The following is an 18873-nucleotide window of genomic DNA, read 5'->3' on the forward strand; positions in this document are numbered from 1 at the left end:
CCGGCAACCCTTGGTCGTGCAGAAACGCTCAGGGTTGCAACAGAAACACCCGCCGCCTTTTTTCTTTGCATATTTATAAACGCATCGTATCCCATTTCTATTCTTACCAAGGTTCGAGTTATTTTTGAGGCCAGTTGCATGCATTGTTCGTCTCCAAAAATGGTTTGCGAGACAAAAATTGTTGCGGATGAGCACGATGCCATACAAGGGACAAAAAAAGATTCTATTATCCTTTCCTCCTCGCAAATGTGGACTTCTTCCACACCGGCACCGAATCCTCTCGAGGAAAATTATGTGAGGAAAGATACGGTTTTGATCCGGGAGTTTGAGCGCACGGACCATGTGGAAGTGCGCCGCATCTTTTATGAGGGGATAATGGAGAGAATACCCAACACCGCGTTCAGAGGCATATTACAGCAAAGTCAAACCCAATTCGTATATGCTCTTCTGACACGTAAGTGACACGATTCACCCTATACTAACGATTTACTGGAGTGAAATTCGTTTAAAGTTGCCATTACTCATTGAAAAACGCTTTTCATTTTACCCATGTATATTATGTATTTGAAAAATGATTATTGTAAAATACATTCTTAATGAATAACCCAACCATACTAACACATGAAAACCAATCATTGCAAAATGTTTTTAATTTTTTTTATTGTGAGTTGAAATGCAGTTGAAGGAAAGCTATAATCTGTTGGGAGCATCAATGTGTGTGTTAATGGATAACTCGATGCCCTCTTTTCCTCGATTCCGGCATGTAGCTCACGTACCTTACAGCACCGCATCAAACCGCACACAAAGGCATGGCTAAAACGCATGGTGCATGTAGTATGTAGTCGGTGCCCTGTTGGATGTGCGTGTAGGGCGCTACGATGCAGGTTGGGTTGGACGCATGAATGAATGAATAGAACTTGAGGATTGGCCCACAGTGTGCGCGTGCGTGCACCAATCGCACCCCCCCACCAGTTCCCATCATACACACATTTTACTGTACGTGCACACAACGCGCAGCACCACCAGCCGTGTGCGCATGCTGGCATTGTTTATAATTCGAGTGCAGATGTTAATTTCAAAATGTTCATCACGTACGTATGTACACCTCATTCCTTTATCTGTACCGTGGTAAGTACCATACAGATTAAACAGTAAAAACCAACAAAACATACCATACTTCACTGTCGAAATGTTGTATGAAAATTGGTGTGGGTTATCATGTGGATATGACGCTATTATTTGGAACCATGCCGCTACAAAGTAAGGGCACACTGTTGACAGTAAGCACGCCATATCGTGGCGCAATGGAGTAAAATAGTGTTGCATCATGCCAGGCTAGACGAAAACATAATAACATGCAATGGTGCTGCACAGCCTGTCTGTGTGGTGGGTTCCACTCTGGCGCCACCGTGCTGCCCAATCAGAGAAATAGGCTACTCCAAAAAGCACCGACTGCAGTAAATGGACCAGAGTGAGATTATTTTAAAAGGCTATTGGATGTGTAGGATATCTAGGCTATGTGTATACACTTAAATTTGCACCCAGTAAAATAAATACATGTTCAACATAGGATGCCATGTGATGTTTTTCAATGACGTACTCCTTATTACGTGTGTGATATTAGGGACTGATCTTATTTTGAAGCAGCAACATATACTTATTTTTGGAATGTCACTGTTTGGTTATGTGTGTGACTTCCGCCAAAATCCAACATTTGATTCTTTTTTCTGACAGGTATCGTTTATTTTTCTTCCTTATCTCCATAGTGATGTGCTTTGTTGTGACCAAATCCCTCGCGCTGACCTGCTGCGCGCCGTTCCTTCTCATGGGCGCGCGCTACTTCTACAGCCACAAAGTCATCCACAGCTATCTGGCCTGCGCGCTCCACACTGACATGGCAGACATCGAGGAGTATTACATGAAACCTACAGGTAAGAGGGGATAGGGGGCAATTGGACACAACACACAAACTATATCCTGAATATAATGTGAAAATGAAATAGGCCTAATCTGTTGTGTTTGTCAGTATATAAATGTTCATCCGCAGACCCATGGGCCCTGGCCAAAAGTAGTGCACTATGTAGGGAATAGGGTGCCATTTGGGACACAGTTATGCGTTCAAAGACCGAGGCAGTCTCCCTGCTTATTAAGTATGCAGGGCGACTCGCTCCACTGTGTTACTGTGGGAGGGTTCAGAGCAAGCCACACTACTGGGCCTATTGATTGCAAGGAGGAAACTGCTGATAGACTTTCTGCAGCAGTCGGCCAAGCCTCATTGGAGTCATTTCCTCAACTACATCAGTCCCTAATTAGGACAATCCATAAATCTCCTATGATGCAAAACACTTCGATTCTAAGAAGTGAGCTATGACACACTTCCTCCTTGTTCCGTTCCAAAACTTTAGGCTATAATCAAATCGCTTTCTCTCTCTGTCTCTGTCTCTCTCTCTCGGTCTCTCTCACATGCTGACACATACACACACAAACCGCACCCACACACTTTTATCCACCTCTACCCTACATCTTGGGGTCAATTGCCAGTTATTTGTGAATCTCCTAACAGGCAGGTGTTTGATAAGCATTTGATTTTCCGCCTCTTGCTGACATTGTCTGCTAGCCTCCGTTATCCGGTACACACACACACACACACACACACACACACACACACACACACACACACACACACACACACACACACACACACACACACACTTATCTCCTCTTCAGTAGGTGTATACAGTGCCTTCAGAAAGTATTCAGACCCCTTGACTTTTACATATTTTGTTATGTTACAGCCTTATTCTAAAATTTATTTTTAAAATCCTCAGCAATCTACACACAATACCCCATAATGACAAAGCGAAAACAGGTTTTTAGAAATAAAAAAACAGAAATACCTTACAGAAGTATTCAGACCCTTTGCTATGCAAATTGAGGGCAGGTGCATCCTGTTTCCATTACCTGTGGTAAATTCAATTGATTGGAGATGATTTGGAAAGACACACACCTGTCTATATAAGGTCCCATGGTTGACAGTGCATGTCAGAGCAAAAACCAAGCCATGAAGTTGAAGGAATTGTTCGTAGGGCTCAGAGACAGGATTGTGTCTAGGCACAGATCTGGGGAAGGGTACCAAAACATTTCTGCAGCATTGAAGGTCACCAAGAACACAGTGGCCTTCCCACATTCTTAAATGGAAGAAGTTTGGAACCACCAAGACTCTTCCTGGAGGAAACCTGGCACAATCCCTACTGTGAAGCATGGTGGTGGCAGCATCATGCTGTGGGGATGTTTTTCAGCGTCAGGATCGAGGAAAAGATGAACTGAGCAAAGTACAAAGAGATCCTTGATGAAAACCTGCTCCAGAACGCTCAGGACCTCAGAATGGGGGGGGGGGGGGTTCACCTTCCAACAGGACAACGATCCTAAACAAACAGCCAAGACAACGCAGGAGTGGCTTCGGGACAAGTCTCTGAATGTTCTTGAGTGGGCCAGCCAGAGCCCAGACCTGAACCCAATCGATACTTATGTAAATGTGATATTTCAGTTTTTCAGTGTTAATACATTTGTAAACATTTCTAAAAACCTGTTTTTGCTTTGTCATTAAGGGGTATTGTGTGTAGATTGATGAGGATGAAAAAATAAAAGGATGAAAAAATATATATACATTTTTAAAATAAGGCCGTTACCAAACAATGTGGAAAAAGTAAAGGGTTCTGAATATTTCCCGAAGGCACTGTATATGTGTTAGGGCTGGGAATTGCCAGGGTCCTCCCGATACGATATTATCGCAGTACTTCGGTGCCGATACGATATTATCGCAGTACTTCGGTGCCGATACGATATGTATTGTAATTGTCAGGATTCTCATGATTCTATATGTATTGTAATTGTCAGGATTCTCATGATTCTATATGTATTGTAATTGTCAGGATTCTCATGATTCTATATGTATTGTAATTGTCAGGATTCTCATGATTCTATATGTATTGTAATTGTCAGGATTCTCATGATTCTATATGTATTGTAATTGTCAGGATTCTCATGATTCTATATGTATTGTAATTGTCAGGATTCTCATGATTCTATATGTATTGTAATTGTCAGGATTCTCATGATTCTATATGTATTGTAATTGTCAGGATTCTCATGATTCTATATGTATTGTAATTGTCAGGATTCTCATGATTCTATATGTATTGTAATTGTCAGGATTCTCATGATTCTATATGTATTGTAATTGTCAGGATTCTCATGATTCTATATGTATTGCGATTCGATACTGAGATTTTATTGCGATTCAATGATCCAAACACATTGCTCACCATTTGTCTGCTGCAGAAGGACAAAGACAGAGCCACGAGAACCAGTTTTGATCAGTCATTTGGCTGCCTGTTTAAAAAGAAGATGGAGAACAAGGTATGAAGGAAGAATACTATCGGTACAGCCAACTATCCCAAAATTAATATTGCGATATTGTCAAAACGATACGATATATCGTCAGAAATAATATCCCGACATGTACCTGTATCTAAACCCCCCCCCCCCCCATTACTATAATGTGTGTTAAGCATTTACTCGTCCCACTGTCACAAAAAGCCATCTGTTATCTCAGCCCTCTGCTCAGCGTGTGTGTGCATGAGACATACCAGGAACAATAGGGGCATGGGGGTGGGTGTTTAACTAGGGATTCTTAACATCAAAGAGCAGGACATTAATTCTACCAGCTTGAGTTTTCCCTGACATCCCTGTGGTACGGTCAACCAATCAATAAAGGCTGTGTCATTAATCAACCAATCACTAAAGGCTGTGTCATTAATCAACCAATCGATAAAGGCTGTTTCACTAATCGACCAAATGATAAAGGCTGTTTCATTAATCAACCAATCGATAAACGCTGTTTCATTGATCAACAAATCAATCCCATCCACTTTCACTGCCCTGTACAAATACACCACTGTTCTGTAGTCTATACCAGGTAGGGTCTGGCTGTATCCAGATTTTCATACCTTCATAATGTTCCTGTACCATAGCAGGGTATATGGTATTAATGTCAGTGCAAACAGGGGCCGCTTTTTCTTTCCCAACATAAATGTTTGTTGGGTTCCCAACCAATGTTCCCTCACATTTTTGGGGGCACTGAGAAAATTGTAGGTATTTTGAGCGGAATCTTGAACATTTTGAGAACTTCCTGCGTGCGTTTACGGTGAACACTGAGGCTGTACCCTTATGGTTTTAGACAGTAGTCAATAGACTATTGTGGCTATCTGAGCATAATGTAGGCCCACCAACAAAACCAATGGAGCAAATCCTATAACATTTTCCCATGGAAATAGCTTTTGATTTCTATCATATAGCCTACAGTATCCTATATATGGTGTTCAATGCAGGCCTACATTGCTTGAGACATATAATAATAATAATTACCATACAGAGAATTAGACATTGTAGGCTACCCCTCTGTCTATTAGCATATCTGTATATTCAAGCCTGTCTCAAAATACAAAATACAACACTGCCCCTTTAATTAAGACAGGAGATTTTTTTTACCTGACTGTCTTTTTAAAGACAGCTTGAAATGTAGCCTCCACATTTTGTCATCTTGTAGGAAGCAGTAACTCCCCATTGCTGACCTATACTTATCTATAACTGGGCTAATAACTCGCTAACTGGAAAATAATATCAGCAAATGTGCACACGCACAAGCTCTGTTCTGAACTGATCTTATACAAGACATGGCGAGGGGCGTGATTCGGCACAAGGCAAAACCAAGCTCCTTTACCACGTTCCTCACTTCAACATTATGAAGCTTGGGCCCAATTCCTAATGGCACCCTATTCCCTATATAGTGCATTACTTTTGACCAGGGCTCATTGTGCTCTGGTCAAAAGTAGTACACGATGTAGGGAATAGGGTGCCATTTGGGACTCACTCAACTTTGCTCTCTATAGTGAAGGTATCTAGTCTGCTCCACACAGTACTTAGGTAGATGGGCCAAGGTGACTCAACAGTTACAGCCACCTGATTCCTGGGCCCCAGGGCAGTGATAAAAGTGGCCAGATGGGTTGTTGTCCTCATATCTCAGTCTGGGTCAGAGCCTGTCCCATACCGGGTCCTGCCTAGACAGCGCAGTCTACTTCCACATCCCAAATGACACACTAGTCCCTATATAGTGCACTACTTTTGACCAGAGCCCTATGGGCTACTATGTAGGGAATAGAGTGCCATTTGGGACGCTGTCTACTTGTCTGTTAGCCCCTATTCACTTCCCTGCTAATGACAGTGATCTCATTCTGTTCTGGGGAGTTAGTGGGTGCAGACACTTCACTACTGTCACTCATAGTACCTGCTGCTTATTATAGCGCTGCTGAGAGAGATACAGAGACAGTGACAGAGGCAGTCGGAGAGACGGAGGCAGACTGTGTCAGGCAGAGAGAGAGTGTGTGTCAGACAGAGGCAGAGTGTGTCAGACAGAGGCAGAGTGTGTCAGACAGAGAGGCAGAGTGTGTCAGACAGAGAGGCAGAGTGTGTCAGACAGAGAGGCAGAGTGTGTCAGACAGAGAGAGAGAGAGAGAGAGAGAAGGCAAGGTAGAAAATGGAAGCATTTGATTGGGATACGGGGGAAGGTTTGCTCCAAGTAGGGGTCTCCCTTGGGAACTCTCTCTAGCTCGTCAGCTGAGGGAGCTCGCTATACACACAGTAGATAAACGTTCCTTCCATCCTTCCGCTCCCTCTCTTTATTGTTGAGGATGTAACAGTAGGTGTGGAGAACTGGGTTAGGCATCACCTGGAGAGACAGAGTAAGAAAGACAGTGAGAGTGAGAGTGAGAGTGAGAGTGAGAGTGAGAGTGAGAGTGAGAGTGAGAGTGAGAGAGAGAGAGAGAGAGATTCATTCCAGCTCTAGTACATTCTTGATTGTCCATTCGAGAGGGGTATCAATTTAACTAGATGTCACTGAGTTTAATCTCTACTCACTTCATAGCACATTTCAGTAAGTGTCTTATTCATTGTACAATGACACAACCCAAAAATATGTGACTGCAAAAGCGCTACTCCAAAACATGTTTTTAATCGATACTGGTAAAGAACAATGGACCCAACAAGAGGCAAAATGAGATGTTAAAAACATTATTGTTTCTAAACACTTTACTCCCAGGTGACCAATAATATGATCCGATCTTGGGTAACCAATCATGTGGTCTGATCTTTATGAGTGGGTGAGACACAGAAAAAGCACATCTTCCTCTGCTTTACAACATCTTAGACGTTAACAGAGGGTTTTGGTTAGTGATTTAAAGAAGAGGGGGGGAAGGGATTTTTTACGAAACCTCCAACCCTTTCACACACACACACACACACACACACACACACACACACACACACACACACACACACACACACACACACACACACACACACACACACACACAGTGTGAGTGATGAGCCACCCAGGGCAGTAAAACTAATGTGAAAAGACCAGTGCTGCAGCCTCCTTAGTGATTAATGCTCCTACACCGTCTCAGGCGCTAATGGAGCTGTAATGGAGACAGAGGGCAGGGTGTGTGTGTGTGTGTAACATACCAGGGGTAGTGTGTGTAGTGAATGACAGGGCACAGGTTAGTGTGTATGACAGATATGCTTGAGCTTGTAGGCCTTCTTGAGATGGGTGGGGCATGTTAACTATTCATGTTTAAATAATGATTTGCCATATGTTGTGTGAGAAGTGTGCATATGAGTGTATGTGCATAGATGTGCGTGTGTAAGCATGTGTGTGTGCTCCTGGTCTTATCTGTTAGGGTGACATGGGGACAAAACAATGATGTGTATTGTATAGCTGTCCGGAAGACAGGGAGGAGGGGGGTCCCCATCCTATACCCAGAGACACCCTACTAAACTCATTCCCTGGTCTACTGCGGGACAAACCAACACCTTGACCGTTAGACCAAGAGGAAATTTGCTTCTACCTCATCACGTGACCATGAGCAACTATGACCGACCCATGTCTGCTACACACACACACAGGCACGCTTAACCCTAACAAAGGGATGATCTGTATCAAGTATGAACACACACTAAAGCAGACATAAGCTGTTAATGAGCTTTTGTTTAATCTTACACACACACACACACACAGCAAGGGTGTGCGCTGTCTAGACTAAATGCTTATCAACGAAATTACCCTTATAGGTTTCATCTGAATGGATAGACAATAATCTTGTTAAGCACAATAAAAAGGGTTAGGGACGGGGGGACGGGGGGACGGGGGGGTCATATCATCACACCATATTCTCCTACCAATGCACGCCCACGACAGGAAGCATAATATTTTCCTATACCAGTTAGAATAAAAAAATCTGTCACATTAAAATCCTGAGTTAAAAATCTTTCCAAATGAAATAGTGTTTAAAGCTCTTGTAATAGCTCTCTCCTCCTTCCATTCCTCCGTACTGTCCTGGTAGAGTCCTCTCCACTTCCTTCAACCACGGGCTAGGATACCCCCACACCCTACTGTCTACTCCCATCCCCATCTACCAGGGTCCTATGATCCCCCTCTCTAGTCAAGCTAGCTCTTAGTTCTCCATGTCTGACTCTTAACCAGCATATCCCTTCTTCTCAGAGCCAATGTTTCTCAAAGGAGGAGGAGGAGAATAAGGAGGGGGGAGAAGGAGGAGAATAGGGTGGGGAGGAGGAGAATAGGGAGGGTAAAGGAGGAGAATAAGGAGGGGTGAAGGAGGTGGAGGAGAATAGGGAGGGGAGAGAAGAGAAGGAGGAGAATAAGTAGGGGGGAGAAGGAGGAGAATAGGGAGGGAAGGTAGGAGAATAGGGAGGGAAGGAAGAGAATAGGGAGGGGGAGAAGGAGGGGAGAAGGAGGAGAATAAGGAGGGGAGAAGGAGGTGGAGGAGAATAGGGAGGGGAGAGAAGAGAAGGAGGAGAATAAGTAGGGGGGAGAAGGAGGAGAATAGGGAGAGAAGGTAGGAGAATAGGGAGGGAAGGAGGAGAATAGGGAGGGGGAGAAGGAGGAGAATAGGGAGGGGGAGAAGGAGGAGAATAGGGAGGGGGGAGAAGGAGGAGAATAGGGAGGGGAGGAGGAGGAGAATAGGGAGGGGAGGAGGAGGAGAATAGGGAGGGGAGGAGGAGGAGGAGAATAGGGAGGGTAAAGAAGGAGGAGGAGGAGAATAGGGAGGGTAAAGAAGGAGGAGAATGAGGGGAGAAGGAGGAAAATAGGGAGGGAAGGTAGGAGAATAGGGAGGGAAGGAGGAGAATAGGGAGGGGAGAAGGAGGGGAGAAAAGGGAGAATAAGGAGGGGAGAGGAGGGGAGAGGAGGAGAATAAGGAGGGGAGAGAAGGAGGAGATTAGAGAGGAGGAGGAGAATAGGGGAGGAGGAGAAGGAGAATAGGGAGGGGAGGAAGAGGAGAATAGGGAGGGGAGGAGAATAGGGAGGGGAGAAGGAGGAGAATATGGACGAGAAGGAGGAGGAGAATAGGGATGGGAGGAGGAGGAGAATAGAGAGGGGAGGAGGAGGAGAATAGGGGGGGAGGAGGAGGAGGAGAATAGGGGGGAGGAGGAGGAGAATAGGGGGGGAGGAGGAGGAGAATAGGGGGGGGGGAGGAGAATAGGGAGGGGGAGGATAATAGGGAGGAGGAGGAGAATAGGGAGAAGGAGGAGATTAGGGAGGAGGGAGAAGGAGGAGAATAGGGAGGGGAGGAGGAGGAGAATATGGAGGGGAGGAGGAGGAACCCCTGCCAGCTAGAATGCTAGACTCCACCACCTGTCTCACACAGGTGAGCCGATGGGTACTCTCTCTTCTCCTCCACCCCCCCCCCCCTCTCTGTCTTCTCTCCTTCTTTCTCTGATCCTATCCTATCAAATCAAATCAAATTGTATTCGTCACATGCTTTGTAAACAACATGTGTAGACTAATATGCTTACGGGCCCTTCCCAACAATGCAGAGAGAGGAAAAAAGATAGTAATAGTAACATGAGGAAAAATACACAATGTGTAACGAAAATGTGTCTATATGCACAGGAGACCAGTTCCGAGTCAATGTGCAGAGGTACAAGGTAGATACAGTGCCTTGCGAAAGTATTCGGCCCCCTTGAACTTTGCGACCTTTTGCCACATTTCAGGCTTCAAACATAAAGATATAAAACTGTATTTTTTTGTGAAGAATCAACAACAAGTGGGACACAATCATGAAGTGGAACGACATTTATTGGATATTTAAAACTTTTTTAACAAATCAAAAACTGAAAAATTGGGCGTGCAAAATTATTCAGCCCCTTTACTTTCAGTGCAGCAAACTCTCTCCAGAAGTTCAGTGAGGTTATCTGAATGATCCAATGTTGACCTAAATGACTAATGATGATAAATACAATCCACCTGTGTGTAATCAAGTCTCCGTATAAATGCACCTGCACTGTGATAGTCTCAGAGGTCCGTTAAAAGCGCAGAGAGCATCATGAAGAACAAGGAACACACCAGGCAGGTCCGAGATACTGTTGTGAAGAAGTTTAAAGCCGGATTTGGATACAAAAAGATTTCCCAAGCTTTAAACATCCCAAGGAGCACTGTGCAAGCGATAATATTGAAATGGAAGGCGTATCAGACCACTGCAAATCTACCAAGACCTGGCCGTCCCTCTAAACTTTCAGCTCATACAAGGGGAAGACTGATCAGAGATGCAGCCAAGATGCCCATGATCACTCTGGATGAACTGCAGAGATCTACAGCTGAGGTGGGAGACTCTGTCCATAGGACAACAATCAGTCGTATATTGCACAAATCTGGCCTTTATGGAAGAGTGGCAAGAAGAAAGCCATTTCTTAAAGATATCCATAAAAAGTGTCGTTTAAAGTTTGCCACAAGCCACCTGGGAGACACACCAAACATGTGGAAGAAGGTGCTCTGGTCAGATGAAACCAAAATTGAACTTTTTGGCAACAATGCAAAACGTTATGTTTGGCGTAAAAGCAACACAGCTGAACACACCATCCCCACTGTCAAACATGGTGGTGGCAGCATCATGGTTTGGGCCTGCTTTTCTTCAGCAGGGACAGGGAAGATGGTTAAAATTGATGGGAAGATGGATGGAGCCAAATACAGGACCGTTCTGGAAGAAAACCTGATGGAGTCTGCAAAAGACCTGAGACTGGGACGGAGATTTGTCTTCCAACAAGACAATGATCCAAAACATAAAGCAACATCTACAATGGAATGGTTCAAAAATAAACATATCCAGGTGTTATCAATGGCCAAGTCAAAGTCCAGACCTGAATCCAATCGAGAATCTGTGGAAAGAACTGAAAACTGCTGTTCACAAATGCTCTCCATCCAACCTCACTGAGCTCGAGCTGTTTTGCAAGGAGGAATGGGAAAAAATGTCAGTCTCTCGATGTGCAAAACTGATAGAGACATACCCCAAGCGACTTACAGCTGTAATCGCAGCAAAAGGTGGCGCTACAAAGTATTAACTTAAGGGGGCTGAATAATTTTGCACGCCCAATTTTTCAGTTTTTGATTTGTTAAAAAAGTTTGAAATATCCAATAAATGTCGTTCCACTTCATGATTGTTTCCCACTTGTTGTTGATTCTTCACAAAAAAATACAGTTTTATATCTTTATGTTTGAAGCCTGAAATGTTGCAAAAGATTGCAAAGTTCAAGGGGGCCGAATACTTTCGCAAGGCACTGTATGTACATATAGGTAGGGATAAAGTGACTAAACAACAGGATAGATAATAAACAGTAGCAGCAATGTACTGTATGTGATGAGTCAAAAGAGTTTGTGCAAAAAGGGTCAACGCAAATAGTTAAATAGTTAACCAATAGCTAACCTGACAAATTATTTTGCCATCTTATGGCTCGGGGGTAGAAGCTGTTCAGGGTCCTGTTGGTTCCAGACTTCCTGCATCAGTACCGCTTGCTGTGCGATAGCAGAGAGAACAGTCTATGACTTGGGTGGCTGAAGTCTTTGACCAATTTTAGGCCCTACATCTGACACTTCCTGGTTTGGAGTTCCTGGATGGCAAGGATGGTCTGTACGCACTACCCTCTGTAGCGCCTTGCGGTCAGATGCCAAGCAGTTGCCATACCAAGCGGTGATGCAGCCAGTCAAGATGCTCTCAATGGTGCAGCTGTAAATCTTTTTGAGGATCTGAGGGGCCCATGCCAAATCTTTTCAGCCTCCTGAGGGGGAAGAAGCGTTGTTGAGTCTTCTTCCTGACTGTGTTGGTGTGTGTGGACCACAATAGTTTCTTAGTGATGTGGACACTGAGGAACTCAACCCGCTCCACTACAGCCCCGTCGATGTGGAGGGGGGCATGCTCGGGCCCTTCCTTTCCTGTAGTCCACGATCAGCTCTTCTGTCTTGCTGACGTTGGGGGTTGATGTCCTGGTACCACACTACCAGGTCACGGACATCCTCCTTATAGGCTGTCTCATCGTCGTGTCGCCAGCAAACTTAAGGATGGTGTTGGAGTCGTGCACGGCCACACAGTCGTGGGTGAACAGGGAGTAGAGGAGGGGACTAAGCACGCACCCCCGAGGGGCCCCCGTGTTGTAGGTCAGTGTGGCAGATGCCTACCCTCGCCACCTGGAGGTGGTGCCTCAGGAAGTCCAGGATCCAGTTGCAGAGGGAGTTCGGTCCCAGAGTCCTGAGCTCTATGGTGTTGAACGCTGAGCTGCAGTCAATGAACAGCATTCTCACTTAGGTGTTCCTCTTGTCCAGGTGGGCGAGGGCAGTGTGGAGAGCAGTGTGGAGAGCAGTGTGGAGTGCAATAGAGATTGCGTCATCTGTGGATCTGTTGGGGCGCTATGCGAATTGGAGTGGGTTGATTGTGTTGATGTGAGCCATGACCAGCCTTTCAAAGCATTTCATGGCTACAGCTGTGCGTGCTACGGGGCGATAGTCATTTAGACAGGTTACCTTGGCATTCTTGGGCGCAGGGACTATGGTGGTCTGCTTGAAACATGTAGGTATTACACACGGGGTCAAGAAGAGTTTGAAAAGGTCAGTTGCCTTTTTCTTTCATCCTATCTGCAGTTAGCAACCCCCGTACAGAGATAATTACAGCTAAGTGGTATTGAGCTTCTCTAAATCTGTTCAATTGAATCGGAATGAAGTCAAATAAACGGGATGGTGCTTCTTGAACCTTGGAACCAGCAGCTTAGGAATGAATACTGTGGGATCCCTCTGAGCTTTTACCAGAGACCAAGACTGCGTCTCTAATGGAACCCTATGGGTCCTGGTCAAAAGTAGTGCACTATATAAGGAATAGGGTGTGATTTGGGATGCATGACATTAATCGCTAGTATATACATGGGACATCTTAAAGATGCACTCCAGGATCTTAAAGCACAACAAACTGTATTCGTAACATATCGTACAAGCTGGATGACGTAGAACACAATTTAATGGCTTCGTACACAAAAAACGGGGACCACTTTTGGCTCATGAGAACCACTTTCAAAACTACTGGCTGAAATTATACAATGGTTTGAGAGTGCATCTTTAATAGAATCATCTTGAATATGTATAATCTATTAATATGTAATATTCTATTCACATTTGAACTATTATTAATCTATTAATAAAATGTTTGATCTGTAGTTACAGCAACACTAAAGTGGCGTGTATCTCACACATCACAAACGGCCTGGACTGGCGTGCCTGGTTGTCCCGTCCTGTCTGTTGGCACACTCTCTGTTCTGACAGATGGTGGGGAGGGCTTCAGCTTCCTCCTACCTCTTCCTTCCTACCTGTACCTTCCTATCTCCCGCCTTTCTCTTAGTATCTCCCCTCCTACTTTCCCCCTTCCTCTTAGTACCCCCCTCCTCTCCGGCACCTCCTACCTCCCACTTCTTCTGAGTACCCCATTTAAATAATAATAATAATTAAAATTGGTTGTCCCATCCTGTCCTGAATAGGGTTGCACAATACCGAGAATAAGGGAATAAGCAGCAATCCTCAAAAAAGGATTTCTCGAAACCAGGAAAGTTCACGGAATGATGTAACCCTGACTGTTGGCACAGGCTCTGCTCTGACAGATGGTGGGGTGGCTACCTCTCCCCTCCCACCTCTACCTTTCCCCTGCTACCGCCCTTCTCCTACCTACCCCCTCATACCTCTCCCTCCTCCTGCCACCTTCCTCCTACCGCCCCTTCCTCTTAGTACCGCCCCCTTCCTCTTTGTATCCCTCCTACCGCCCCCATCCTCTTAGTATCCCCCCCTACCGCCCCTTCCTCTTTGTATCCCCCCTCATACCGCCCCTTTCCTCTTAGTATCCCCCCTCATACCGCCCCCTTCCTCTTAGTATCCCCCCTCCTACCACCCCTTCCTCTTAGTATCCCCCCTCCTACCGCCCCCATCCTCTTAGTATCCCCCCCTACCGCCCCTTCCTCTTTGTATCCCCCTCATACCGCCCCTTCCTCTTTGTATCCCCCCTCATACCGCCCCTTTCCTCTTAGTATCCCCCCTCCTACCGCCCCATCCTCTTAGTATCCCCCCTCCTACCGCCCCCATCCTCTTAGTATCCCCCCGTACCGCCCCTTCCTCTTTGTATCCCCCCTCATACCGCCCCTTCCTCTTTGTATCCCCCCTCATACCGCCCCCTTCCTCTTAGTATCCCCCCTCCTACCACCCCTTCCTCTTAGTATCCCCCCTCCTACCGCCCCCATCCTCTTAGTATCCCCCCCTACCGCCCCTTCCTCTTTGTATCCCCCCTCATACCGCCCCTTCCTCTTTGTATCCCCCCTCATACCGCCCCTTTCCTCTTAGTATCCCCCCTCCTACCGCCCCTTCCTCTTTGTATCCCCCCTACCGCCCCTTCCTCTTAGTATCCCCCCTCCTACCGCCCCCATCCTCTTAGTATCCCCCCCTACCGCTCCTTCCTCTTTGTATCCCCCCTCATACCGCCCCTTCCTCTTAGTATCCCCCCTCCTACCGCCCCCTTCCTCTTAGTATCCCCCCTCCTACCGCCCCTTCCTCTTTGTATCCCCCCTCATACCGCCCCTTCCTCTTAGTATCTCCCCTCCTACCGCCCCCTTCCTCATAGTATCCCCCCTCATACCGCCCCCTTCCTCTTTGTATCCCCCCTCATACCGCCCCCTTCCTCTTTGTATCCCCCCTCATACCGCCCCTTCCTCTTAGTATCTCCCCTCCTACCGCCCCCTTCCTCATAGTATCCCCCCTCCTACCGCCCCCTTCCTCTTAGTATCCCCCCCTACCGCCCCTTCCTCTTTGTATCCCCACTCCTACCGCCCCCTTCCTCTTAGTATCCCCCCTCCTACCGCCCCCTTCCTCTTAGTATCTCCCCTCCTACCGCCCCCTTCCTCTTAGTATCCCCCCTCCTACCGCCCCCTTCCTCTTAGTATCCCCCCTCCTACCGCCCCCTTCCTCATAGTATCCCCCCTCATACCGCCCCTTCCTCTTAGTATCCCCCCTCCTACCACCCCCTTCCTCTTAGTATCCTCCCTCATACCTTTCCCTCCCCCTGCCACCTTCCTCCTACCGCCCCTTCCTCTTAGTATCCCCCCTACCGCCCCCTTCCTCTTAGTATCCCCCCTATCGCCCCTTTCCTCTTAGTATCCCCCCTCCTACCTCCCCTTCCTCTTAGTATCTCCCCTCCTACTGCCCCCTTCCTCATAGTATCCCCCCTCCTACCGCCCCCTTCCTCTTAGTATCCCCCCTCCTACCGCCCCCTTCCTCTTAGTATCCCCCTTCCTACCGCCCCCTTCCTCTTAGTATCCCCCCTCCTACCGCCCCCTTCCTCTTAGTATCCCCCCCTACCGCCCCTTCCTCTTAGTATCCCCCCTCATACCGCCCCTTCCTCTTAGTATCCCCCCTCCTACCTCCCCTTCCTCTTAGTATCCCCCCTCCTACCGCCCCCTTCCTCTTAGTATCCCCCCCTACCGCCCCTTCCTCTTTGTATCCCCCCCTACCGCCCCTTCCTCTTAGTATCCCCCCTACCGCCCCCTTCCTCTTAGTATCCCCCCTCCTACTACCCCCTTCCTCTTAGTATCCCCCCTACCAGCCCCTTCCTCTTAGTATCCCCCCTCCTACTACCCCCTTCCTCTTAGTATCCCCCCTCCTACCAGCCCCTTCCTCTTAGTATCCCCCCTCCTACTACCCCCTTCCTCTTAGTATCCCCCCTCCTACCAGCCCCTTCCTCTTAGTATCCCCCCCTACCGCCCCTTCCTCTTAGTATCCCCCCTCCTACTACCCCCTTCCTCTTAGTATCCCCCCTCCTACCAGCCCCTTCCTCTTAGTATCCCCCCTCCTACCTCACTTCTCCTACCTACCCCCTCATACCTCTCCCTCCCCCTGCCACCTTCCTCCTACCGCCCCTTCCTCTTAGTATCCCCCCTCATACTGCCCCCTTCCTCTTAGTATCCCCCCTCCTACCGCCCCCTTCCTCTTATTATCCCCCCTCCTACCGCCCCCTTCCTCTTAGTACCCCCCCTTCTACCGCCCCCTTCCTCTTAGTATCCCCCCTCCTACCACCCCTTCCTCTTAGTATCCCCCCTCCTTCCACCCCCTTCCTCTTAGTTTCCCTCCTCCGACCACCCCTTCCTCTTAGTATCCCCCCTCCTACTGCCCCCTTCCTCTTAGTATCCCCCTCCTACTGCCCCTGCCTCTTAGTTTCCCCCCTCCTACCTCCCTTCTCCTAACTACCCCCTCATACCTCTCCCTCCCCCTTCCTCCTTACCGCCCCTTCCTCTTAGTATCCCCCCTCCTACCGCCCCCTTCCTCTTAGTATCCCCCCTCCTACAGCCCCCTTACTCTTAGTATCCCCAACTGAAGACCGGGGTTGGGGTCAATTCCACTGCATTTCCAGTCATTTCTGAAAGTAAACCAAAAACCAAAAGAGAATTGGAATTTCAGTATACTTCCTGAATTGACTTGAACTGAAATGGAATTGACCCTAACCCTAAAAACGCTGACACATTACACCGTAATTTGAATGAACCTGACCCTTCCAAAGTGGAGCAGCTATTCCGAAGCTAGCTAACATTGTCCCGCATTGTGACTAGAGACAGGGAGAGTCAACACTGGAGAGCCTCCAAGTTGGACCAAGTCCTAGAATCCAAAAAGTAATTGTCTGATTCACTCTGAACTCTGCACACACAATGATGACCAAGGTCAAAGGTCAAATGGGAAAATATCCCAGCCAACTATTCACTGCTTGCAGATCTAGCTGCCTTCTAATACCCTCCCCAGCTGTGGGAAGCTACCCTCTCCGTGATGCTACATGTCATGCCGTGTCTGGACAGGCACACTTGTTACCGTGGCGACCGGCTGTAATACATCTGACAGTTGTTTTATTCAATCATTAATCCACTGAATCCCACAGGGGCCTTAAATCCCTCATAACATTGTCCAATCAGTGTATTAGCATAAATTCAGCACTTGCTCTGTGACGTGTGTGTGACGTGTGTGTGTGTGTGTGTGTTGTATCTAATATAAATAGGCTATCACACATTTTGGAGGGGTTTGCAAATCAGATAAACTAAGGATGAGAATATAGTAAGCCAGTCATCCACACTACACACACAACCTCAACCACAGAAAACCTGTCCAGCATTCTCTGTACATCTCCAACGTGGTACTGTATTGATCCCTAGATACTGTAGATACTGTATAGCTACAACACAGACACAGTACAGAGTACTGTACTACTCTCACATTACCAGACAGACAGACAGACAGACAGACAGACAGACAGACAGACAGAGTACAGTACAGTACTGACTGTACTGTACTTGGCTATCTGGTTCTCTCTAACTTGGCTCTCTGGTTCTCCAGGCTCATGTTTCTGGGTGGCAGTGCTGGAAGGTCAGGTGGTCGGCATCGTGGCGGCGCAGGGCCGGGAGGATGACAACACGGTGGAACTACGCCGCATGTCGGTGGACTCGCGCTTCCGCGGCAAGGGCATTGCCAAGTTGCTGGGGCGTCGTGTGCTAGAGTTCGCCATGCATAACAACTACGCCGCCGTCGTCCTGGGAACCACCGCCGTCAAGATGGCTGCCCACAAGCTGTATGAGTCGCTGGGCTTCCGGCGGACCGGCGGTAGCGAGGATTACATGCTGCCCGGAATGAGCCGCTCGCCGCAAGAGAGGCTCTTCTTCCAGATCCGTTACCAACGCTACCGTCTGCAGCTCCGTGAGGAGTGAGGGATGAGAGAGAGGGAGAGAGGGATGGAGAGAGAAAGGGGGAGAGAGCAACGACACCACCTCCTCGAGGCAGAGCCCCTCGCCCAACGAGCCTCGACCAAGTCCTTCTCCTCTGACAACTTTATTTATTTTATATTATTAGAGTTTCTTCTTCTTACTACTACTGTTTCTATTCATTCATCTAAAGTCACTAACTTTTTATTGGTTTTAGTTTATTTTTTATTTATTTTTTAAATTTTGAATTTAGTGCCCCCCCCCCGAGTACATTTATTGATTTTTTTTTTACCCTGTCCTGTTGTAAAAAATAAAAAAAATCCCTAACATATATCACCATCCCATGCCTTTTCAAATGACATCATCAACTGAGTGTTCCCTTTGCTTTTGATACCATGTGATTGTTCCTTACCGTATTCATTACCTCTACCAGCCCCTCCAACATCTACCCCCTCCTGCTCAATACGTGGCATTTCTATCTCAAACGCACCCTGTCTCTCATTAGCCCACTGAAGCCCTCTCCATTGTCACAACAACGTGTGTACCCAAAAAGACCTAGACAAAAAGACTAAGTAGGTTGGCATTTGTCCAGCCACTTCAGCACAGCCCATAAACCAGCATCCCTGTGGAGAGACAAGATGAACAAATCAAATCAAATGTTATTGGTTGCTTACACATATTTGATGGATGTTAACACAGGTGCAGAGA

The 18873-nt window shown here is 47.0% G+C and overlaps 1 protein-coding gene across 1 annotated transcript; it reads left to right on the plus strand.

The window, feature by feature from the left end:
• On the plus strand, positions 1–18496 carry LOC110531620 (N-acetyltransferase 8-like). Its single transcript, XM_021614920.2, has 3 exons — positions 1–454; positions 1767–1931; positions 17804–18496. Exons 1-3 carry the CDS (start codon positions 139–141, stop codon positions 18169–18171), a joined length of 849 nt encoding a protein of 282 aa, XP_021470595.1. The 5' UTR covers positions 1–138; the 3' UTR covers positions 18172–18496.
• Positions 18497–18873: the final 377 nt, after the last annotated feature.

Source organism: Oncorhynchus mykiss, chromosome 9 (assembly GCF_013265735.2).
Source record: "Oncorhynchus mykiss isolate Arlee chromosome 9, USDA_OmykA_1.1, whole genome shotgun sequence".
NCBI lineage: Eukaryota > Metazoa > Chordata > Actinopteri > Salmoniformes > Salmonidae > Oncorhynchus > Oncorhynchus mykiss.